General features: G+C 39.2%; 1 protein-coding gene across 1 annotated transcript in view; it reads right to left on the bottom strand.

Moving 5' to 3' along the window:
• mbpb (myelin basic protein b) overlaps nucleotides 1-16,408 on the bottom strand; it is a 44,634-nt gene extending 28,226 nt beyond the window's left edge. Inside the window, exons 1-2 of the mRNA XM_046398856.1 lie at nucleotides 16,092-16,408; nucleotides 1,732-1,790 (exon numbers count right to left, since the gene is read on the bottom strand). Of these exons, the coding sequence (XP_046254812.1) occupies nucleotides 1,732-1,776 (45 nt within the window). The 5' untranslated portion in view covers nucleotides 1,777-1,790; nucleotides 16,092-16,408. The remainder of the gene's footprint in view (nucleotides 1-1,731; nucleotides 1,791-16,091) is intronic.
• Between the last annotated feature and the right edge of the window lie 10,081 nt (nucleotides 16,409-26,489).

Here is a 26,489-nt window from a genome sequence, read left to right as displayed (position 1 = left end):
CCAGCCAATTAAGAAAAGCTCTTGTGAGGTGCTTGATGTTATCAAAGAAAAAGAAGAATTGTGCTTGATTTGCATTCTTGTTTATTTCATATCTGATTATACTTCCTGTTCATATTATGGCACTGATATAAAAGGGCTTATTTTAGGATTAAAAAAGCAGACTCACTGATCTGTCCCGATGCTTTCAAATGCAATAACTGTGCCTATTCCAACAGCTCGGCTGACAGAACAAAGTCCTATAACAGCAGTGAACACAATCCATCAGCAAGCATAACGCCTCTCCATCTGAGACTTTAAGCATAACATTTGACTCAGCAGCAATACAAAATGCAAGTGCACTGAAACATTAAAACACTTCACACATCTCACTTCTGTTCAGATGGATAAACTGCCAAAAAATCAACTATTTCTAGATGGACTTCCAGGGAGAAAAATTTGTTGCTGTGGAAATAATGATTTGGTTCTATCTGGATGGTCAATTATCCTACTCAGGACAGGGTGAACTATGTGGGTGTAGCCAAACAGAGTTCTGATGATCACTGGGCCAAAGCTAATGCTCAGATGAGATGTGTACCTAGACAGGGTTTATTTAGTGTCAGCCTTGATGCACACAATCATCTATTTACTCCCTCCGGTTCAAATGGGTTCTCTCATACAGCACTGATGCCCGAGGCTTGTAGTTTCAAGGGGCTATGATATAGGGCGACGACACACAAGAGCCATGGGGACTCGCCATGCTTTGGGTATTGCCATAGCAACATGGCTCAATTAAGAGTGGGATGCTGATGGTTACAGAAGAGCGACTGCTTAAAATGCAGCGTGTAAAATATTACCAGCCATTCCCATGTACGCACAAGCACTTGACAAAGCTGACTAGCCAAACAAGTAACAGTGTGCTGGTTTTTACATGTGAAAATGCTACATTTACTGTACTGTGTATCAGAGGTTCTTCTTTCAGCATCCATTGATATTATAATCAATGATCGAAGAAACAGAGAGGAGGTAGGACTGTGAATTCACACTGCACGTGGTGTTTACTCCAGTACAGTGACACAAAGAATAGATAGACGGAAACCCATAAAAAACTTGCAGGCTAAGTCATCCACCCAACCTTTACAAAGTTATCTCCTCCTCATCCTTCCTCCATGCTCTGCAACAAAGCTGTGTGTATGCAGTAATGAGACTGTGTATTACTCAGAGAGTAATGAATATAAATTGTTGCCTCTGGCAGTGTGATCATCACAAAACCTAGATTTGTGATCCAAGTGCCAGAGGTAAGAGAGTAAGCAGTTGTAACCACACATGCTGGGGCGACTGAGCATATCGAATCACCTGCAAACATAAAAATGAACATTTGGTGTATACAACTTGGAGATAAATACACTACTTGTGAAGAATTCATTATTTTTAACCTTTGTGATGAGTTACGTGAGCTCTGACATTCTGTCCAAAGACATTCAACAGTCTGACTGAAGGCTCAGCGGTGGTAATAAATCTGTGAGTAAAGGAGCATGACAGCTTGTCTACAACAGAGTCCAAAGTCAGGCTGATAAAGGCCAGTGTTAACACTGATAAGGTTAAAAGAAAATTCTCCAACACATGCTTCATTCTCAGATTACTATTGATAAAACGCTCGCTCACACACACACACACACACACTCGCATTTCAAGATGCTATTATTCCAAATGCTGGAAAGAAAACATCAAGACAAACAGAATGAGGACTGTTACCTTGCTGTCTGTGGGTGACTCTCTCTTTCCTAGATGCTGGCCCATGCTGCTGACAGAGACTGTAAGAAAAACAGAGAATGAGTTTAAACTCAGAGTAGACTGTAAACAGCATATTCTGTGAAGATATGTACTCCTCCTTATCTCAGCGAGAAGGGCTACCTCCTGAGCCAGTGTGTGAAAGTGTACCATCACACACGGTTATAAAAACACTGTTTCATACTGGATGATGAATGTTACTGTACAAAGAAATGCAACAGATCTGCAATTCCATTAGGAATCAGATCAAAGTCAAGATCATGACTCTTGAAATGTATTTTGTAATGGATTTAGCCTTCATTTTTAAAGCAATAGCAGGCTCAGCAATACATGAAAGTCTTGACTCTGACTTTGGTCTTTGTCTGCTTTCACAGCTGTTTGGGTCGGCTCAAACAAACTGTGGTTTTGTGTGGTTTGTTTGGGCTGGTTTCTATGCTGTCAACTGAATCCTGGTGCCCATCTAACAGCTGGAACTAAAATTCAGTTTTCCCACACAGGTCTGGATGATGGGCTGATGATGCATGGTGACATCACTAAAACTGTCCAATCAATGTCAGTCTGTATGATTTCATGTTTATTCTTCTTCATCAGTTCGTAAGAAAGTCAGTGTGAACAGGAACATGGCCAAAACTTAACTAAGACAATTAATCATATTTTTTCTCTTCATCCAGAGCAAATGAACCAAACTAGAGGTGTCTATGGTCCCTTAGGGGAACCAAGAGCCATTAACAGTTTTGAAAAATGTCAGCCTACATCATTAGCACTATGCCATAGGGCTGTCATTTCTTAACATTTGGAAGCTTCTAATAAGGCTTTTGAATGCAGCTTTGGATGTCTGTCATCAAATTGTACAGTCATTCCACTGATTTGTTCCTGGTAGTTTATGGTGCGGGCACGGAGAATTGTTCCAGATTAAAAACAGCCAGTATTAGTGAGGACCTGAAAGTCTATGTCACGCAGCGTGAAGTGGTGAAAGGAGCCGATCAGGAGGAAAGGAGTGAACAGCCAGTTGTCAGTTTAGCAGTAGATGTTCAGTGCAGGTTATAGTTTGTCAGTGAATAAAGGCTGCAGTGTCTCAAGTCAAGACCAAAGTGAAGTTCCTGTGTGTTGTTTTCCAACTGCTAGAAAGATGAAGAGGGTAAATGCCAAAGTGGGAATCAGCTTCACCTGGGAGGAAAAGAAGTATCTCCCCACTCCCTGATGAAGGTCAGGAAGCAAACAGTTTAGACCTCAGTAAAAATGCTCTTTACATAAGACTAAATGCCGGCAAATACGGATTGAAGCAAGATAAAAACATGTTGTGAATGTTGGATATTATTACAATTTTTAAAATTAATTTTGCCTTACATTTTGCTCTGCTGGGATCAAACGAGTCAGAAAGAGTAGCTGATTTAGAATTTGAGTGGTCAACGCCCTGACTGAAGTTCAGTACAGTCCTACATGTACCATACATTATGTTGTTGTATTAGTTGCTTCTTATACAAATTTCATGTCTTCATTCTTTTTCTAAGTATTGTTATTATTCTTGCCATTGTGTTTCACTAAATTCTGGTGACTCACTGCAAGCGGTGCATCATTTCACTGCTTCTTATGTTTTCATTCACATTCTCTGGTGTCAACAACAGCTTAAGGAACTTACAAAGAAAAACTTGCATATTAGCTTCCAGTCGAGCCTGTGTGAGTGGGTGAATGAAAAGTAAAATGTAAAGCACTTGGGATCAAATTATTTAAATGGTGTTTTGTACCGTAATATCACATACCTTTCAATTTTTAATTCAGATCTTCCACAATACACAATACTGGACTCAAGGACGTCATAGTTTTCAACTCCTTTTCACTTCTGACGCAAGAGGGAAAATTTCGAACTAATATCCATACGTGTTGCCATGGTTACTTTGCCTTTGCATGAAAATATGCTCTCAGCCACTTACACAGACTGCTTATCATATGATTGCTTCCTGAGCAGTTCACAATCAGCAGATGGTTTAGAAACAGATTAACTTACATCCAAAATCATATATCTACTTTCACAAAGTCCTGTTGCTAGACAGCTTTCACACCAGTACAAACAAATACAACTAAAAAGGTAAAAAGGTTGTTAAAAAATGACCAAACAATTCCGAACAGGGACATGTTTTAACCCAAACTCCCTCCCTGTATGTGCTATAGTCTTTGTGCCTTCATCCATTGATTAGAACACTTCTGTAGATGGTTTGTTTCGGCCTGCAGTGCTGCCACAGCAGTAAAACAAAGCTTCTGATAATTAGTAGCTACTGTATTAGTGTCACTATCTTTGAATCTGATACAGTTCTCCACAGCTGATGACGCACCTTTTTAACAACTTATCATTTTGCTGCAGGGTGGCACAATTGAGTCTCACCCTCATAGTTATCTGCTGCTGTGCCGAGCTGTGTCAGTCATGGGAACAAAGAAACGACAGGAATGCTATTTTAACATGTAAAAATGCTATTCAGTTACAGACTTTAATAATTCAAATGATTAATAACAGCCATCACCTTATTCTGGGCTCTCGTTTCAAGCATTTTTTTCAAGCAAAAATGGCAACGACAACTTCTGGTTCCAGTTTCTTAAATGTCAGGATTTGCTGCATTTATGATAGCAAATGAAAAGTCTTTGGGTTTTGGACTGTTGTTTGGAAAAAAGAAGCAATTTGAAGGTATCATTTTGGGCTCTGGGAAACTGTGGTGAGCATTTTCTCATTTTTTGACTGATTATTATGAATGATTGATCAGTTAATCCTGTAAATAACAGTCACATTAATTGATAATAAAAATAATGGTTAGTTGCATCCCTAGTCATACATCACTTTCATAATGCACATGCGTTTGACAACAGTATAGGACTACTTCAAATACTGCAGCTATAACAGAAAAAAACCCCAAACCGAATTCAGTCAAACAGATGAGCTGCCAAAAGCCTGAAAAGCAGCAACATGTCCTGAAAGCTAAACTCCCCTAAAAGGAAGAAGAGCAACGTAAAGACGGCTCAGCTCTATTCGCGTGGAGAAAGTGAGAAATATCCATGAAGAAAGAAGAGGTGTCACGTGACTGATCTCAAAGCTCGCAAACGACGTGAATATAAGATGAAAGATCATGCCATTTATTCATCTACTTAAAAGTGCCAGTTGAAAAGGTGTAAACTCGGTGCTTATCTAACAGAAGTGCTGAATATTGCACGAATCAAAATCTCAGCCTGCACTCACCTCTCAAAGAAAGAATTTCTTTTTTCCTCTGAGGGACCATTCTCCTTTACTTTCAAATAATCACACCATGGATTTTTTGAAGTTTTCTAGCCTTCAAAAAAGGCTTTCATCATCTTTGAAACTTGTCTGTTTCCTTTTCTGGCCTTTCTTCAGTTTAGATCAATATATGGACACAACATTGTTGTCTCTTGTGTCTCTTGCACTGAAAATGTTTGCTTGTGGTTTACTTGATGGTCTGTTGATAGTCCAGACTGAGTTTGGCACAGGCCTCTAGCATTATGACTGGATGCAGGAAAGACTCCATACGAAAATGATCTTAATTAACTGAAGAATGCAAGAATGTGTCACATTTATTATTCAAATTTTACATGCACAGAGCCCCTCACGCTCCCTACTCACAGACCAATTAGTGCAAGGGATTTGAAAATGTTAATATAACCTTTGAACAAACATTATAAGAAAGAACAAAATCGTGGCAAAATCTTTCCATGTTCATGTCCACACATACACAGACACACACACACTATTTAACGCCTTTTTTATCTTATGCAACGGTCAACTTGGATTGATTAAATATAACACAGTGCCTCTCCTGTGTCCAACAAAGTGAGAGCATCCACCATCCTCTGAACAGGGAGCACAGCAGAGCAAGTGTGATTAAAATGCAATCAGACTGAAATGTTAAAGATTTTATATCTCAGTAATATGGCTTGCAGTAAACAGCTCTGCACCCAAAGGAACCGTATCTTCAACAAAACTTAAAACGATCTGAAATTTTCCCAGGAACTGAGAACACCCACAAAACTCTTCAAACAACAGTGAGTTTCTCCCAAAATCGGCCTCATTATAACATGATGTGCTGATGCCTGCGCTGAGCAGCCATATCAGAAAATAACTTAATTAGGGAAATTAAACAGCCTTGACCATAATTCAGCTAACTCCAAAGTAGCTTTTGGTTACTTAGAACCTGAAGACACATAATATCACCGTATCAAGCTGTCAAGTGAAACTGACAGTGACCTAATTCAACATCAAGCAGACGCAGTGCAACATTTGCATTTTTTTCATTCATGTTTCTGGTCACATAAGAAATGTAAATGTTAAAGTCAGTCTTCTTTTATCTATGTTTTGGTCTTCACCAGCTCCTGGGGATTAATAGCAGAAGTGAGCAGGAGCAAATTAAGTGAGTAAAATGTGCATGAATGTATCATAGATCTGAAGGGAACTGCATCCACTGGTAATACAAGTATACTGATCAGTGGAACTTCAAATAAGCTCATTTTTTTGCAGGCTTGAGCTTAGTTTTGGGTCCTTGTTATAACAGTCTCTGGTTTAGAAAGACCTGAAGAGGCTTAAGGAAATAAAACTGACAGACTCACACCTGTCAAGAATCAAATTAAGGTAACACAGTTAAAATTAAAAAGGGTATGAAAAACAAGACTGAGCACAGCAGTGACTTTGGACAGTCTGGTAAGCTTTCTCTGGTCCCTTCAACCTAAAGGGATAAAGAAGAGGCTGTGTGTGGTGGCTGGATATTGCTTTTCTGAATCTAACAATCACATTTCACATTTGCATAAGAGGCGATCTAATTTCACATCCTGGAAAAATACTGAACAATAAACTTTCAAAAGAAAAACACTGCAGACTACTGGTAAGACATCACTTAGCCACAATAATGAATAACAGGAGCCTGGTTTATTTTTGTGCAGTTTTCCACATGGAAGTGGCTTTTGATAGCATACTTCTATACCATCACACATATCACAAACCAATTTTCCACTGAACCTCCATGATACAGCCAGTCATTTTAAAACTGCTCACTTTTAGAAATGAATTAGGATTCGGCAAACACTGTCTGCTTGTTTGTTTGCTTAAACTTGCTTAGCTATATAGAGAAACACTGATACGAATAACTTCACAACTTTGTTTTCAGTCACATTTGTGTACTCAAGAGACTGGGCTGAATCATATCAGATTATATGAGGGGTGATAAGCTTGTGGCCTAAAGTAAAAGAAGATGAGTTATAAAGCTCTCTTTCCAGGTGCATATAGAGAGAGATCTATTATAAAAAAAATCTGAAGGTATCAAACCTTTTCTGTTTCAGGTAATTGAAAATTTCCATTCAACACTGCCTGAGAAAATGGACAACATCTGCCTTTGCACAGTCCTCTGCTACCTCAGCCTCAAGGGCTTATCACCCAAGGAGGTCAAAAAGGACATGGTGGCAACACTAGCACGCCCCTTCTTACAGCATGTTGAAGAAATGGGCTGCCAAATTCAAAAGTGACCGAGAGATTCTGGAGGATGCCCGTGTCCTGGAAGCCTGGTCACTGTCACCACACAGGAGACTACTGACAGGTTCCATGACATAATTTTAACAGGTCGCAGAATAACAAAAAGGTACACTGTCACATAGCTGAGTTTACCCTAGAAATAAAAAGATACACTGCCACATACCTGAGTTTACCCTAGAAACACAAGCATGCAGTTACACACAACAGTCTGCAAAGGTGTCCAAGGCGTCAGCACATTGGTCATGAAACTCTCTGAGGCCTGACGACAAGTGGATTTGGCACAACATGTCAAGAGGCAATCTTGCAGTTTTTGAGATCACAAGAGATTTCCTCAGCATACTTCAACGCTTCCAACAAGAGACCAAAGAACAATCAAAACAGTGAAAACATCCAGAGTCCTTCTTTTCCTTCTATTCCATCCCCCTTAGGCCATGAACTTATCAATTGTGCTGATGATCACGCTGAAGTCACAGAAAGCACAAAAAGTTAAAGAGTTAAAACTGCCACAGACTCTTCTCGTGGGTAGACGTCACAGCCATTCTGTGAGACTGAATGTGAGGCCTTGCAGCCAGTTCCTCTGTAGAATATTACACAACCAAAGCTGAGATCCTGCAAGGACATGCAAGAAAAGTATGTTGCATAATAGTTTGTGAGAGAGGGTGAGGCAGAGAGAGAGAAGGGGAGGGAGGTGTGGGTAATACATGGCTGCAATTAGAACTCGGCCACAGTACTTTTATGGATGTATCTAAAACACACACACACACACACACACATATCACCCAGTAATTTAGAAAGAGAAGAGAGCAGAGAGAGGAAAGGCCACGTTTGATGGCTCCTTCGGAATTTAACAAATATAAGTTGCTGTTAATTGGCAGTTATGTCTCAGTACATCTCTTGAAACCTTTCCGCTTTAAATAAATCATTAGGTCTTGAGATTCTCCTATAATAGGGCAGAAACATACAGGCTAGCAGTTGGAGGAATCATTACCACTCAAAGCAGAATGTGCAATATATATGAGCAATTATCTACGTGTCTGAGCTGGCCACTACGAGGCCATTTCACATCAATATCGTAAAGATGCTAATGTTTTTTACATGACTTCAACACAGATAAGGAAGAGGCTCATTAGTTAGAAAAAAAAAACCCTGCTTATTGACAATAAAACAAGGCCCCTACTGTCTTTAGTTTCCAGCACATCCTGGATTACTTAGCCATTTTTTTTCCCTTTGTCTGTTTGTCTTCCTTGTAAAAAAAAAAAAATTTTCAGCGAGGATACCCAGTGGTTTTACATTTTGTAGAAACAGAGAGACGTACAGTAACGGTGCTGTTCACCAGACAGAAGGCAGACCAGCCAGAGAAATCACGCCTGTGTTGAAAATCTCCTCTCATCCACCTGTTGGAATTTTGGATTAGGTATCACTTTAGCAACTGGCAAAAAGACAAGCCTTCTTTTTTTCACTGCCAGTAGACATGATGCCATTATTTATTTCACTGACTGTAGGTCTGTGAAAATGAAAGTGATGTCACCTTGATGCAACATAAATCTCTCTGACAGGATCAGACGAGCTTTATATAATGCTGACAAAAGTGAAAATGGATTACTTGACAACAACCACTGCAATAAAACACCTGGGAACAATCAGGTTAGGAAACTATACATCTCTTGCTTTAACAACCTGCAATAAGCATGTTTGTGTATTGATTTTGGAGAAACAACTACAAACAATGCCAAAATGAAACTGTGGCTTTGACACCAACACCGCTGTCTGGGGGATACGTCAGGCATGAAAATGACTTCTGACTCACAAAAAAGATGAATGGGTAAACAATGTGGTGCGTTTTTTGTCCGGCATATTCATCAAAATGTTGTCACTCTGTGAAGTACAAAGTCACAAATGGAAAACAAATAATAATCTTTTGCGATTGCAAACTTAATGGTATTGATATTTTATTCTCTTGGGATTCAAGAGGGTTTTAGGTCAGTGGCTTCGTTAAGACAAGAGTCAAATACAGGAGAGATGAATAGGAATTTACATTCTGTCTGGTGATGAACTGACGGATTAACTGTTATTATTGACTGTTATTATTTTCAAAGTGTTTCAAGTAACGTCACCGTCACTTTTTAGATCTTGATCGTTTTAACTAATGCAATATCTTTTCACTGGATGAAGGATTTTCATCATCAGATGGCTGCAATTGAGGGCAGCTAACCAGCAGCCACCTTGGATGTCTTCCGGCCTCCAAATCGCATCAGACAGAGAATGATTTTTGTTTTTTTTTATGTGATACTACTTTATTCAATTTGTTTTGTTTTGGAGAGGAGCTGACAATTTGACGTACAAATCTCGTGATCGATGAACACTAAATGAATCCTAACTTACAGACAAGCTAGGCACCTACATCACCTACAACAGTTTAGCAAACTGCAGCAGCAACATGTGTCCTTTAAGAAAGCAAACAAATTTGCCTCTATAGTTATACATTTACTTCCTAAGATCCACACAGTAGTAATTAAGTATTCAGCCTAAATTATTGCACATGAAAAGTTTTACATTTAGTGTTTTCAAGTCTCAAATCTACAATGCACAGTAAGATAGTCAGAATCCTCTCACAGTTGAATCATCACAACAAACTATTGGCACATTCATTTATCCTGATCAGCATGTTAAATCAGAGCTTCTTCCTGTACTTGAAGTACTTACAAACAGCATATGTATTTGACAATAACCACTGCATGTATTAACGGATTAGATAAGAAGCCTGCAGAGTACTGCACAACATGCTGACAAACCCATTTCCCAGTCTAGTGGCTGAACATGTGTGTGGGTGTGTTTGTGTGTCGCTGCCTGGTTCCTTTGTACCGATTTAAATTTGTTCTTGTGTACACCAGACAACAACTTCTCTTAACCCTCCAGCAGCCCTCAGTGACTGCACCACATATTGGATGTCAATTACATAAGAAAAACAGAGTGCATGTCTGTGTGTCTGGAGAGGAGACACAAAAGAAAGTGATAAAATGAAAAAACAGAGTAAGAGTTACACACTTCTTATCTACCAGCGAAAGTACATTACTCTTGACATGAATGAGATCTCAGGTCAGAGGTCAACATCCGTCCAATGGGGAGGGAGCATCTGCCTGTACATTGAGAAATGCAAGCTGCAGGAAGTGTGACATCCAGCCTGGTTGGTTTCAGGCTTCTCACTTCCTTTCTCTTTCTTTCCCTTTCAGCTAGAGATGTTTGCATACATTTAACCCAGTATGCATGAGATATCATTGTCATTATTACTGTGTGGCTCAGGTTAAACCCTCTGTAATACAAAATATATAGAGAATAAATGCCATAGGACTCTCTTACATTATCTAGCTTGACAGTCAAATAGAACACAAATACTAAGTTTGCTGACATGTGCTTAAAGTTGCACAAGTCGTTTACCATTTATGGGTATTGGCTACTTTTACAGTAAACGATCAGTTAAGTTGCATACAGGAGTGCAGGACACTGCTGGAAAGCAACAGGGTAGCGTTTTAGGGCTTATAAATTACATCTAATTAAAACACAGCAGTTTGTGAAAGAGTCATAATTTGCTTATATTGAGATAAATTTTCTTTTCTTTTTCCCCTTTAGATTAAATTTTGTCACTATTTCACAAGTTGGTATGATAAGGAGCTTTATATAGACTTGTGTGTATAGTTTTGATTCTGGTAACAGAAATCAACTACATTTTATGGTATATATGGTACTTGGCATGTAAAGAGTTTGAACCCAAAACAAAAAAAATAGATAAAAAAGTTTAAAGAAGGGATTCATGGTGTTTTTATCTGCTTGAACATAAATTGTTATCATTAGCATGTCTTGCTAACAAGCTTGCAACCTGCTGCTTGAACTAATCAGCTCATTAACAAGGTTTAATTCCAAGCCAGCAAAATCACTGGTTAGAAATGAGAAGCCTGCTTTTCTCTTACATGTTGAAATCAAGTACAGATTGGTTCAATTTTTACTAAGAATTCTTTAAGTTTGCTATCATAGTTGTAAAATGCACACAACACAAAAAGCAGTGAGAGAACAGAAAGCTCATCAGGTGCAGCAACAGTGACTAAGGAGAGTGGGATTTAGTTGGCTACATTTGACAGGTGTTATGTTTGGTGTTTAGTTTTCAGAATGAATTTGCAATTATCGAGCAGAGGGAAGGGGATTGCTGGTTGGCACATTTCAAACACTTCACTGATGGCTAAAGACCTGCACGGACATTTAGCACTGCCATTTCTACAGTGGCACTCATCCTCAATTACAATGCCAGCCTGGTTTGAACACAGTGCTGTGAATAAGTGAGGACAGCTATATGTGGGATCAGACTAGAGAAGAAGTCAGAGTTTTGTCAGCTCGGTGATCAGTCAGCCATGACTGTCTGGCTGAGCTACAGCAGCTCCACTTCCCAGAGAAGCAATGTTTGCCTGTGGGCTCCAGCTGTCCGTCTCACACAATCAGACTGCTTTCTTAGCTTCCTGTTGTCTTAACATAAGCTAACTGCTCACAACGTCTGGTAATCTAACCAAATGATATCAGACTATGACAATTTCCATCTCTTTCTTGCACACGCAGTCTGATGTGTACAGACAAATATACAGCTGTGATTTAACACAACATTTTTAAATTTGTAAGACTGCTGTGACTTTCCTCTGTGGCTCTGAGGGAATATTAGACACTAGCAAAAGAACAACACTCCCAGGTGAGGAAAATTCCATATAGCTATTGCTTTGGTAATTAAAGCATACATTTGTTTTGCTTTGTTATGAATGGACACATCCCGCTGCTCCCTGGGGTGTCCATAGCCTCGGGTTTGAAATGCAAGTTCAGTGCTTCCTAATGAAGATACACAACCAGTGCCAACAGGGGTTTGCTATCTAATAATCTGAGTTACATGCTCTCTACCCTCTGCTGACACTTAGCAATTGGGTTAAATCATATGCCAAAAACAAACAAAAAAAAAGCATACTGCAATAATTTTGACAGCTATTGAAACTGCTGAAGTTTTGAGTTTTGCAATTAATTTTCAATGAAAAAAGCAAAAAGAAAAAAAACCCAAAATGGTGATAATGTTATTTTTACATTTACGTGCAAAGCTTAATTTACACTTAATGGTTATGTTGCAACAAGTGACACCTATCACTTTTCTCAAATAACTGCAGCTCCTGTAATTTGGACTTACACCGTATTGCAGTTTTCAACAATATTTCTACGAGTTGCAGGCTGTGATGCCACTGTGGATGACAAGATATGCTGCACAGTACGGCACCCTGAGATGACTGACACCACCACGCCTTGAGCAAAACTAACAAAACTATGGGTTTAATGTGACTCAACCTGTCAACCAAGAACAGGCACAGACAGGAGGGGAAGTGAGAAAAGAGAGGAAGTTTGTGAGTGTGTGAGCACGGAAGTTGTCTAACCTCAGTGAATCACCTGCAAACACAGAAAGAGCATGCAGTCAGAAAATACTAACAAAACATCTAACTTAACTGTAAGCAAAACTATGGTTAAAGCCAACCAACATAACTTAGTGTTGTTCGTGAAGACAGGAATGTCAACCGACGCACGTGATGGCTGAGCAAACCTCTTGGCATTTTTCTCTCCTGGCTGAGCAGAGGCAAATCCTGTGAAATGCAAAGGAATGCAAAGGAATGCATTCCTGTGGCCTTCCCAGCTCAGGTACTCACAGGCAAACTGAAACTTCTCCTAAAGCTATGTGAAGGTTAAGCTATGTCTCCTGGCAATGTATGATCAATACAAGCTGTTCTGTCTGGTAATCCTTGACATTCCACAAAATCCTTTAAGCCACAACGGACATTTCTGTCAATGCAGCTAAGATCTGTAACAAATATGAAACACTGTACCAATCACGTTATCTGACAATGTGTGACAGTGATATTCCAGCTAAATGGGGCGACTGATGTACATGATCTGCTTTGAGTCCCGTCTTTATCTACTAAAGTGAGATGAAAAAGGTGGAGATTAAAACTGCATGTAGTTTGTACCAAACAGAGCCAGAGGTTACCTTGCGGAGAGTCCCTGGGTTAGAGGACATTCAGGGCTGCAGGCTTTACTAAATCACCACTCATGTGTGAGTACTTTATTTATAGACCGTACATAGCAGCAACAGTGCATTAGCATGTCTCTGCTTTGAGATGCACATCCTTTTTAATCACATGAAACTAAAAGACTACGTTTACAAATGGGAGCCTGTCATCTTGTCATGTGCTGCTGTCACATCTTGGCAATTCTTTTCCTCAACAGACCAACAGTGAGGTGGTGAACAGCTGTTCTCTTTAGATAGACCAATAGAGCCTGTATGGTTTCTGTTACACACTTTCACTGTTTTCATGTAAAGTCATGTAACATGTGGCACTTGCTACAGACCAGAGGATGCAGAGTGATGTAATCCTTCATTTCCTCCAGGCTTTACAGCAGACATGTCAAACATACGGCCCGCGGGCCGGACGCGGCCCGTTGATTTAATCCAGCCCGGCATAAATTTCTGAGTATGTTAAAAAAAAGAAGCGAGTCTCTAGCTCATTTCTATCAAAAGTTGTGACAAGTATGACAAGTACGACAGCATAAGCGCGTTCAAGATGAAACTGTCACTGTGGGAGTCGCAGCTATCTAACGGTCACACCGCACATTTCTCTTGTCTCACAGCTGTGCGTCCGAAGGCACCGGCCCGTCCCGATAATGATTTGGATAAATATAAAGACAACATAACAGATTTGCTGCGAGAGTTTGAGCAGAGGCTTCAGGTATTCAGTGAACTTGAGAACAAATTTGGCTTTTTTTCGCTCGCCATTTACAGTGAAGCCTTCTGATATGCCAGCTGACATTCAACTCGAGCTTATTGACTTGCAGTGCGATTCCGCTATGAAGGATGAATTTGGGTCCATGGGATTGGATACGTTTTATCAATATCTCGTGCCAGGTTACCCCAAATTAACAGCCATGGCTGCAAAGGTTCTATCAATGTTTGGGACTACTTATCTTTGTGAACAGGTGTTCTCCATAATGAACAATAATAAAACAAAGCAGCGCACAAGGTTAACAAATAAACACTTGAATGACATTATTAAATGTGCTGCTACTCAGGATTTCACACCTAATATCGATGCACTTGTGAAGGCAAAAAGATGCCAAGTTTCAGGAGTCAGCAGCAGCAAGTAGACTGCAGGAGTGCAGTGAGAGAGAGGAAAAAAAGTGTGATGACACGAAATTTGTTTGCACTCATGAATACAGATCATTAAAAATAAGATTCATCTGGTTTCATATTAAAGACAATTAATATTGTGCAGTATATTCTCAGCTTCAGTAGGCCCAGCCTAGTAGTTTGATCTGATGTAGTCTAATCGTATTGCCCATGCACTGCTATAACTTTTTATTTTATTTATTTATTTATTTTATTTTATTTTGTATTTCTTTTTTTATTTATTTCAAAGCAGTATGACAATTAAGGTGAAAATATTTTTTTCATAGCTCCCACTTGAGTTTGTTTAGTGTGGTGAGTTGGTTCAGATGTAAAACTGAACTGAACTGTTAAAATAAACCAGTTGTTAACACATGAAAATCATTTTTTTTCCATTGTTTGTGAATAAATGTGTTGGGCTTAGAAAAGACCCCTTGTCATCCGTGATTATAATATGTAGGGTAGGCTACAAATGTAGGCTGAATGATAAAGCATAGTACTGCAAAACAAAGCTAAATATTTGGAGTTGACATTCTTTTACTGACCGGCCCACCTGAGAACAGAAAGTCTGGATCTGGCCCCAGAGCCAAACTGAGTTTGACATGCCTGCTTTACAGTGTATGTTTTTGGCTCCTGAAAGCACAGCTGAGTCATAGTCTAAAGCAGTCTAGCCACAAAAACACAATATATTTAGACCAAAAGTCAGGTGAAAGAACACGTTCTTTAAAAAAAAAAAGGTCCCTTTTTCATATACACTGCCCTGTAGAAAAGGTGCAAAACTCAATTTGGAACCTTTTAAATTAAAAGTGGCACGCTTTGGTGCATGTTATTATGGCTCGTGCAAAAGAAGTTATATATTTAAACGAATAACTCTGACTTCGCAATAAATTCGGCAAGTGAATGATCCACTTATTAATGCGCACATGAATTAAGTTTAAGCTTAATAATTGGTTTCTCCTGTTGGTCAAACGGTACACCGCAAACAGACCGAGCCGCGCCGTAGCAAACAAGCGTTTAAAAAAATTTGAATCTTATAAGACTAAACTCCTGTTTGACGTGTTTAAGTATACCGAATTGAACATGAGTATCTAACGATTCACATCAGGCCTTGAGTCTTATTCAAAATCGAATGCTACATTGCTGCTAAGCAAAGAAGCGTGAAATTGCAAGACATGTTAACAGTGACTGGTTCAACGAGAGGGAACGCAGCAGGGAGGGTGGAGGTTGTAGTAGTGGTGGTGGTGGTGGGGCGACACCGTCAAAGCACATGACAATGCAGTGTCACTGTCTGTTGCCTATTAAACAACACTTACTACCTCCGGTTTGGTAAAGTTAGGTAGACTTGGACGAGCACGAAAATGACATTCCGAACACATTTTCCCCTCACGTTTCGAAACGGTTCTTACTGCCGTAAACAAGTCGACGTGAGCATATTTACTATCGTCACACCACATTTCTACGGTCGAAAAGGAAAATAAAAACAGTAAGGCGCTATTAACGCGTCTAACTGACTTTACACTGGCTTTCTAGCCTTGTATCTGTTTTATGTGAGCTGAACCACTTCGACTGTACACATACCCTTCTCCGGTTAGTCTGTGTCAATTGCATCCACAGCTGAGCCTTGTACAGGATGTAACCAACTGTCAGTCTTCTCTCAGTGGTGGTCGACGGTGGTGGTCAGCAACATCAACAATAACGCCTTTTCTCCCTTATTGGTTCGCCGTTGCTGTAATCATGAAAGCGTCTCCGTTAAAAAAAAAACAAAACAAAACAAAAAGGAAAAAAAAAACGTGCCTCTGTGCTTCCTGATTTAGGTACAGTGGTGATGATGATGTTTGTAAGGGGTGGGGCGGAATGCAGCTTTACTCCGCCAAGAAATGTAGGCTAAAAAAGCACGTCGGTGCACGTTTGTACATGATTAGAAGCTCGTGGGTCACAGCGGAGACAGTCAAGTGTTCAGCGTTCATTACTAAGAGCAGAGTCGTGATTTGGAAATAACAATTGGAGTACACAGAAAATGACTCAGACACCTACAGGGTTTGCTCATGCAGAGGCCATACTCTGCTTTACGTTCATTGTTCACATTCAGTGCCTTGCTCAAGGGCACTCCTGTTGAGGGAGAGGCTCGTTCACCGCAGACATTTCAACTCACCAAATTCAAATCTAAGTCAAATTGTAGAATTACATTTTTGGTGCTTTGACCCCATTATTCCATCAGGTGCACTGTCAAACAGAATACTGTTAACTGCCAATGAAACAAAAGGCTGGATTTTTCTACACCCTCCCTGACCGTCCTCCCTCAAGTCAAACACAGAGGTAATACAGTATTAAAAGTTTGTTATACTAGCACTTAAAGGTGCAAAGTAAAATTTTGTAATTCACCTCAATAATTCCATTTTACACAACTTTATATTTTAGTGAGAAATAATACAGTTTTTAACTCTTGTTTCTACATAACCATTTTACAAAATATAGGTTAACAGGTTAAGGGCGGCACGGTGGTGCAGTGGTTAGCACTGTCGCCTCATAGCAAGAGGGTTCCAGGTTCGAATCCCGGTCTGGGCCCTTCTATGTGGAGTTTGCATGTTCTCCCTGTGCCTGCGTGGGTTTTCTCCGGGTACTCCGGCTTCCTCCCACAATCCCAAAAACGTGCACATTAGGTTAATTGGCTACTCTACATTGCCCCTAGGTGTGAGTGTGAGTGTGTGATTGTGTGTCTTTGTGTGTTGGCCCTGCGATTGACTGGTGACCAGTGCAGGGTGTACCCCGTCTCTAGCTAAGCACATGCACATGCCCAGGAGCCCGAGGCATCAGGGGCCCTCTAGGCCCCTGTTGGAAGTGACATGTTGTCACTGAGCTCAGCTAAAAGTAGCAATGTAATGACTAAATGTTTCACTCTCAGTGAGTCTTATACAAGCTATCTGCCAAATCAAATTCAGTATTTTTTTTTCATTTATTTATTCACAGTAGGTGGCCTTTTACATGTGTACACAATAACACAATATTATGAAAATATTAAACTGACAGCAGCATTGCTTCTGTACTTTTATTTGATTCACAAGTTGAATTCAGAATTCTCACTTGGAATTGGATATTTCTACATGGTAAAATGATCTGAGTACGACAGCTGATGGAGCACACAGTTTAAACACTTTATTTAAAGTGGTGCTCTTCAATTTGAGCTGAATCTGCTACTGCCTTCAAAATGTCAAAAAAATGGGGTTTTTTTTGTTTTTTTTTTAAAAAATACAACTGTATTAGCCCTTAGAATTAAATTATATTATTAATGGCTACTGATAATATCAACAAATACTGTAGGATTCCACTTTATATAATTCGAGGTAGAACTAATACTACAGACATTCAAAGCAGAGATATTCACACTTCAAATAAATACTCTATGGGTCTTGATTCATTTATTTTTCTTCAATAATTGTGCCAGAGAAAAATGTTCTAGAGTGATGGTAAAATAAATAATTTGCTTATATTCTTCCCCCTACTGAATTCCATAAGAAGCTATCTCGCAGTGTCTGGGAGCCTTGGAATCAGATTTAGTGGTGCTATCTGCTGATGAAAGAATAGTGTGTCATCTCAGAACACCAGAGTTTTTACTTTTATCCTCCCAGAGCAGCAGAGTGAGAACAGCTAAAACTTCTATGACTTTGAAAGTGAGGTGTAACTGAAAGCAGACCTTAAAGATGGAACTCCTGTTGACCTAAATTCCCCCTTCAGAATACCTTTTTACAAAGTCAATGCAGATCTGTGTAGAACAAAAATCAAATATCTCCAACCTAACAATCTTATACGACAGGATCAAATCTGCCTGCTTCCTTTAACTAAATCTAAGCAAAGATCCTTAGATCCACCTACTATTTTTAACCAATAAATGGCAATTGCAGCCTCTAGAGAAACATTCTGTTCAGCTGTTTTAGCTGTCACATATGATGAAATATTAAACTTTAACAACAGAAGCTGCACAATAGCTCTACAGAAAATACCTTAGCAAATATTTGCAAGATTCATCTCTCACAGTGACATGAGCGATGGTATTGGGGAATGCAGCCCTTTGTGCTGTATCCTTTGTTTGGTGCTCAGCTACTTTTACATTTTATATTTCACACTTTCTTGTTTGAGCTCTGTTCAGTGTGTCTTGCTCAGTGTCTCGCGTCTCAGATGTTTTATTAGAGACTGTGAGAGGCAGGATTACTTTACATTGCAACTCCAAAGGCATTTCACCATTGTCCTGCTTTATTCTCCTATTTTTTTCTTTTCCTTTCATTTGTTGTTGAAGTCCAGTTACTTTGATCTAAGCACTACAATGAACTATTTCATCTTTTCCCCCTTGAATTATGTATGTTAAGTAGGTTACAGTTTCAGTACAGTTTGACAACCAGTGTTTCATTTCTTCAGTGAGATTTGTGGGACTCATAATTCGTCACATGACAGTTTATCGAGCCATAGCAATTCCGTTAAATCATGATCAGATTTGATGTTGTAATACCATGATGCAGTTAAGACCACAGAAATCAAATCGCCTCTGATAATGGATCCGGGAGGACTGGATCCAATCCGTCCTGACTCAGAGCTCCTGATAGTGTTTGTGACTGCAGGGTTGGGCAGTGGGAGGGTGAGGGGTAGTGATGGGGGGTGCTGGCAGAATCAAGGGAGATCAGCCCAAGGCAGAGAAAATGATTCAACATCGTCAGTCATATAATAATAACCCATTAGCTTAGAGCCCAGACCGATTTGTACAGAGATACAGTAACTCGTTGTCATGGAAATAGAAAGGCATCAGTTGAGGTAATGGGCCTAAAACAGCATGGATTATCCATCACAGTAACCCCAGCAAAGAGAGAGTTGTTTGTCGTCCGTGTATCTGTGTTAAGGGAAATGTGCTCTTATTGCTTAGCAAGATATGTGCTTTCACATTTTCTTCGCTCAAAATCATGCTATCCTGAGTTATTGATTGAAAACAAATCTCCACAAGAATCGCAGGGTGTCCGTTTTCACCAGACAAGGACAGATGGTGAATTACAGGCCTGAAGCGGACACATCCTCATGATTTCATGTTTTTATGTATTGCTAGATGTTTTGCTTGATTACTTGCTGGAAATAAATCCAGGTGTCTTGCTCTCATCTGTATTTGTCTTGAATGTAATTAGCTTGATTGAGAGTACTCATGCATTCAGCAGCAAGATGGATTTCCTTTCATCCTTAACTAAAAGGTCCATTTAGATGTAGTATAAAGATCTTCCAGCTGCATGTGTATCGTGTGTCATTTCATGCTGTTGGTTTGTGTATGTGAACAGAACCAAAAATGGGCTGACTGATGTCTGAGAAGTCAATTCTATAAAGCTCAGTTTCATTATTGCTGTTGGGCAAAGAAAGACAAATATAAGAACTTACAACTTAACTTTACCAATATCAATACCAATCATTATAGTCAAACTACCTTTAATTAAACCAAAACTGCTTCAAATGTCTTGATTAGCTTGAACTGGCAAGAGACACATTTTTACTTTAACTTTTTGACTGCACACCATAATGACTGTAGAATAATAGCAGCATGTTTAGGTTGATTACCTATAAACCTTGCTTTCACTATGCAATTTTGGCTTCCAATGCCACGGCTCATGTAATCTCCTGGGAAAATGGAGGTTGACTTAGGTCTCAGTCAGATGCTACCAAAGACAAGAAAATATCTCTAGCACCCTCTGATCAAAGCCAATTAACCCTGTGAAAATCATCTGGTCTGTCTCAGTTTACTTGTACTGAGCGCATTTATTTATAGTATGGTGTATGCTTGTGAACATCCCTTCCAGTAACCTCGATAGACTTGTATAGCTCTTCTTAGCTTTCATGTCTTCTTATCTAAACATCAAAATCCAACAAGAACCAGTTTCCCACAAGCACATCTCAAGAAACTGAGTCACCCCAAGATCCTGACAGCCTCAACCTCCTCTTATGTCAAAGGGTCACAATGACCCCTCTGAGTTATTCAACAGAGAATTTGAGCAATTTTAATTAATTAATACAACATCCAAAAATAACAGTGAATCCTTTATAAAAGTAAGTATGACTTTAATACTAATACTGAGGAGAGATAGTCTGTAACAGTGTTTTACTGTTGCAGGTATTAATGCAGTTTGGAACGCATATGAAATAGAGGACTACACTAAGGCAATTAAAATTATATAGAAATTCTCATGCTAAGAATTAAACGTGAAGGTAATGTGTTAGCATTTTGTAATTTAAGGTATATCATGTTCTTTTTTCCCAGTTCAGTACATCATTATGGAATTTGGGTCCAGATGTGGAGGTCAGATGAGTCAAGCTTGCTCCATTGACATTTTCACTCTTCAGTGTAATTGTGTCATCATTTCAAATGGCTCTGTAGCCTGCTCTTAGACCTAGCAGTTACTGGGTGTGAATATTTAATATAACTAATCTCTATGTGAGTGCTAGTTTGCAAGGTCCAACCCTACTTTAGCAATTGTAAGTCTCCATTGAGAAAACACATTCTAAAATAATTTTGTTGGGAAGCTGATAATTTATTCATAGGCATTGAAAAAGAAAATTAAGTGGGAAAAGCCAAAGCCAAAAAACAAATTCATTTATAAATAGGTAACTTTAAAAAGTCCTTTCAAAATGAAGTCCTTTGAAAGAGGTTAGAACATTTAAAATAATGTTACCAGAGTCACAAACATAAAAAAGTGTAAGAATACCTGCCTGCCTGAGAAGTTATGATCTGCTATGATCTACTTTTGACAGATGAGACTTATGATTGATTATTAGTCAAGCCTGCAGAGATTCAGAAAAGGGAGCTGTACAATAAAGAATCCTTGAATCCTTGAATTTTCAGTGACGATGCCACAGAAGCATCGTGCCAAGCATTTTTACTGATATTTCCCCTTTTTTCCTGTCTGAATTTTGAGTATTTTGGAAACATGCTTTAGATTTTTAATTGTTAATTGGTAGCTAGCTAAACTCTGTTCCCTCAGTGGCTGACACGGAGCGGCCATTGTGGGGATTTTGACGCTGTTTAGCTCAGTTAAACACACATCGAGTGTATGAAGTTGCTAATGTTTCTGATTAACTGCGTTTCTGTGTTTGTTTCCAAAGAAGGCTCTCTGTACTGAATAACAAACACAAAAATTCAAAAGACTAAAGGCTACAAATGTTTGACACAATGTTGTTTTATTTCCAATACAAGTTTTAGTTTGATAGATTAAACATATGTTTGCTAAATAGCCCATTTTTGTCAATTCCTGTCACATTTGATTTTACATGTGTAAGATCAAGTGAGAAATGACAATATACTTGCCTGTTTACTTACCTTTAAAAGAAAGTAAATTATAAGAATAAAGCTAGACTAGAAAGTTAAAAGAAAAAGAAAGAAAAAGGAAAGAAAAAGGAAAGAAAAAAATGCATAAGATTGTTACTTCCCCTTTTCAGGGTGCAATACGTTACTAGGCGAAGTCTGAACTTAAGAACAGCTGCTGCAAGTTGCTTCTGGTCTTTTCTACTGTGTCCTGATATGTCATATTGCTACTTTCAACTCTGTCATATATGGTAAGTTATTAGCCTATTCAGAAACAGATAGTGGTTTGAAAGTGAATTGACAAAAATGATTAAAAGCACAACAAGCTTACAAAACAATTAATATATAACTGAGAAATTGCTCAGAAGTTTCTGTACAAAACGCACTTGATAAAATGCCCAGCAGTGACACTGGCCAGGCGTGAAGCTGTGACAGGAAGCGTAAAATTGGCAAAGTAATTGAGGCAGCGACCTCAGCATTCATCCAAGAGAGTTTGGTACCTTTAATTTGTGGATTTTACTAATGCTGACATAAATTCATTCTGAATGTTCAGGATTACTGAAAATGTGGTTTAAACAAAACACTTGTACCCAAAGGACACCTTTGGGTATTTAGGCAGTTAGTAGTGATCCCACAAAACTCTACTGGCTTCTGTGGCTGGAAAAAGATGAAATGTTTGCCCTGAATGAAATGAGAAATAGCACCTTATCTCTACATGTTTGGCTAATGACCTTCAAGAAACCTGATGGATATTAAACATCACCTGGTTTCACCTCTTTTCAGGTTTAATCACACACAAGGGGAAAAAGCTGAGATAACATCTCACAGACAGAGAGGGAGAGAGAAAAGCGACAGCCACTACCAGCAACAGCAATAAATACAAATCATTCACACTAACGCTCCAATCTCACACAGGGTTTGACGGGTGGGGCGGATAGCTGTGGTTGTATGATTCGACTATAAAGGATGTTTAGTGCTGATACCAGAATAGCCACAAAAGTTTACCCAAAAATATAAGCATTTAGCTTTTCTGCAGAAAACTAAATAGGATATAGTTTTCACTGAATATGTTTCTTTTCGTGGTGGGTAACGCTATTAAATGGCACACAAACTGTTGAGAACCCTGTGCGATAACAGCTTAAGGCTAACACACAGACTTAAATGCTTTGATTCAACATTTGCCTGAAGTTAATGTGCGACCACTTTCTCTGTTGTCTCTAACCATTATACTGACAGATGGAAGGAATCGCAAGACTTTATTACTTTGAGCCACTCTCACAACATTCAATAAATGATAACCTTTTCATTTAAGACTTTATGTGACAAAGCAGTACACTAATGCTTAAAACTGACCCTCTTTATCTTTCTTCTGACAGAAAATGTGCACTGCAGCGTGTCTGATTCAATTGAGGGATACTCACAGACAGAGACAGCATTTTCAATTTGTAAAATAGCAGCCTCTGCTAAAAGAAACTCTGAAATACAAACTGAAAACAGCAGAAAACTACATTTACAACACAAATTTGTGAGAAAATGTCAGTATGAGCATACTCCCAATGTGATTATGCATCACAAAACGGAGGAGATGTATATACAATTGCTGTTTGAACGTACAGAGATTAACCGGTGTCACTTTGCTAAACCAAATTGGCTGGTACAGTGCTCTCATTATTTTCACTGATGACTACCCATCAAACACACAGAGAGGGAACTATTGCCAAAGACAGTGACAACAGCAGAAGAAGCAAAAGCAACACTCATTGAGCCAGGCTGTGACACTCCAGCACACATTAAACTATCAACAACAGATCCTCATTACAGCTGGACTTGTATAAGTATGAAATGCATTTCTTCAATATAAAATAGCCCCGCCTAGTGGAAGATATCCATAAAATATTCTTTAAAATTACGATTAAACACACAGTATTTAATTTGTGGTGCTAGGGATCTCTCAATAACGTGATTAAGTAGTGTAGCATCATGGGAGTTGTTGTCTTCATTATTAAACAACCCCAGTTGCTGGTGACTCATGCAGAAATTTTCATAAACAAGGTAATGTTTTAAGTTTAGTTACGTTCAAAAACTTTCCTCCTTCCTCACTTTCTGACTCTCTACTGGAAATTACAGTGACAGACAACCAAATTATATAAGGCCACTGGTGTGTGTTAATATGCAAGTGGATCTTTTCTTACTCGCGTTACCACTCTTGCTATGATTTAGATGCATCAAAAAATACGACATTTGAGATAAAATATCATTCAAAAGGGACTCATGAGGGGTCCTACTCAGCCTGTGAAAACAGGTGTGTAATATCCTCTCTCACATTACATTCCCTCAATGAGAGGTCTGAGAAAATAACTCAGTTTGGGCTTTAAGATAACCATGCTTGCTGTCATGCAGTAAATTGTCACACTTCAGGTTGTGTTTTTTTTTTCCCCATGCAAAATGAAATATATTCTAATTAATGAGCAGGATGTGCTGATAGGTGGACACTGTTATGCTACGGCTGGCTAAAGTTTCATATTTAGCATACAAACATGAGAGTGATATCAATCTTCACATGTAATTCTAATATTGTATTACATAACAGAATAACCTTTATATCCATTTCTTTTGTATCGATTGTTGTTGTGTGTCTGACCTTTGAATAACAATCATACTGACCATTTAGAGGTTGCATTCAATATAATCACGTCCGAATGGATGGATGGCTGTTCTGATGTGTGTGCTCTCTGCTCTCCTTGCTGTCTGGTCTCTTGTCAGTATCGTTTCTGTCGGGCAGCACAGCGAACAGGGACATGCACCTGTGGGCTCTGAAACTCTGACAGGAGCAAAAAACACTGCATTATTCTGTCCTGACCCATTCTCACCCATGCTTTTTAGCTCTCTTGCGGTCACTGTCGCCAGAGTTCGAAGAACCCAGTAGGAAGGCAGTAGAAGTATGAAGGCAAAAAATGGACAGCAAAAAAAAAAAAAGAAAGAAAGAAAGAAAAAAACACCTTCTGACATAGGTGCAATCACTGTCTATGAGGAAATACAATTCAACAAGAACTTCGCACTGATGCACCAAAGATCTGTCAGTGCTATGAAATATGCTTTAAGAAGGCAGTAAAACACAATGAAAAATTAATGAAGAGTGTCTCACCCATCCATCCATCCATCCATTTTCTATACCGCTTATCCGTCAGGGTCGCGGGAGAGCTGGAGCCTATCCCAGCTGACTACGGGCGAGAGGCGGGGTACACCCTGGAGTGGTCGCCAGTCAATCACAGGGCCAACACAGGCACAGAGAGAACATGTGAACTCCACATAGAAGGGCCCAGACCGGGATTCGAGGTATGAGGCGACAGTGCTAACCACTGCACCACCGTGCCGCAGTGTCTCACCCATTGTATCTAATTAGAATCACAAAAAACCCACCCCATGCAAGACATTCTGACAGCACTGGGCAGCTCCTTCAGTGACAGACTGCTACACCCGGAAAGGTACCGCCGCTCCTTCCTGCCCACTGCTGTCAGACTCCACAACAAGCACAGCTGATAGACTGGACATTTAAGCTGTTGAATGTGTTAACTGGACAACAAATCATGTGCAATAATGGGGACAAATGGTCACACCAGACCTGCAATAATACATGTGCAGCAATAATTGTGCAATAATCCTTATTCATGCAACACTACTAATCAGTACCTACATACACTAATCATAACTTGAGAGATTCTAGTGTGAATAGTATTTTTCTTTTCTGTACTGTGTACAGCTGCAGGTACTCGTTTCCTGTGTATTTATTCTTTTTGAATGCTCATCCTTCCCTTATCCTTGCATGCTTTGCACCCTCTATATATCTAAACCTAAAGTAGTTATAATAGACATTCAGAAAAACAATGTATCATGTGATAATGTGAATAGAAGGTGACTAACGGGTGACTCATAGCAATGATCAGCATCAGGAGAATTATCACCAAATCTGCCATTGTTCAGGTGTTCATGTTCAGTCCACAACTTTACTGTTTTTGCTGACTCTTGCCACTCTTGTTTCAAGCACAGTCAAGAATTTAGCAGCTCAAGAGTCAGATGTTTCCTCCAGAAGTTGGGAAAGGCCAAAAATAGAATACAGGAGGCCAGAATCTCCAATGTCTAACAGCCAATATTTCCCTGAAACTGCTCGTTTTATAGATAAACAACTGTTTTATGGCAAGTTCCTACCATGTGGCAATAACAATGAGTTACTGCAGATTTAAGGGTTAAAGTGTCACAGTAACATTCACACAGTTTCATCATTACTTGGAAACAAAACAACAATGAGGCCCAAGATGGAGCCACACTTAAAATAATCAACTGCTATAGCCGACAATGAATCACGCTCGCAGTGTGAGCATTAGAGTTGCATGAACTTTCACTGCATGTTTTCATTTCTAAAAATACAACAGATTTAAAGTTTAAGGTTGCAGGCAATCCAAGTTTTTTTTGCTATCGTCATGTCTCTGCTACTAACCAGCAGAGTATGTGCATACACTGGCAAGTATTTTGTTAATTGATAATTTAAGCAATTTTTAGTAATTGTACAGCACTGACTGACCACATCAGATAACTTGTCAGGCTAACCGACTAAGCTGTCACTATGGCACCGTCAAAGACAGCAGCCTTTGTGGATG

The sequence above is a fragment of the Scatophagus argus genome, chromosome 9 (genome assembly GCF_020382885.2).
Source record: "Scatophagus argus isolate fScaArg1 chromosome 9, fScaArg1.pri, whole genome shotgun sequence".
Taxonomy (NCBI): Eukaryota; Metazoa; Chordata; class Actinopteri; family Scatophagidae; genus Scatophagus; species Scatophagus argus.
Note: the sequence above shows the minus strand (reverse complement) of the source record. Positions and strands in the feature narration are given on the sequence as shown.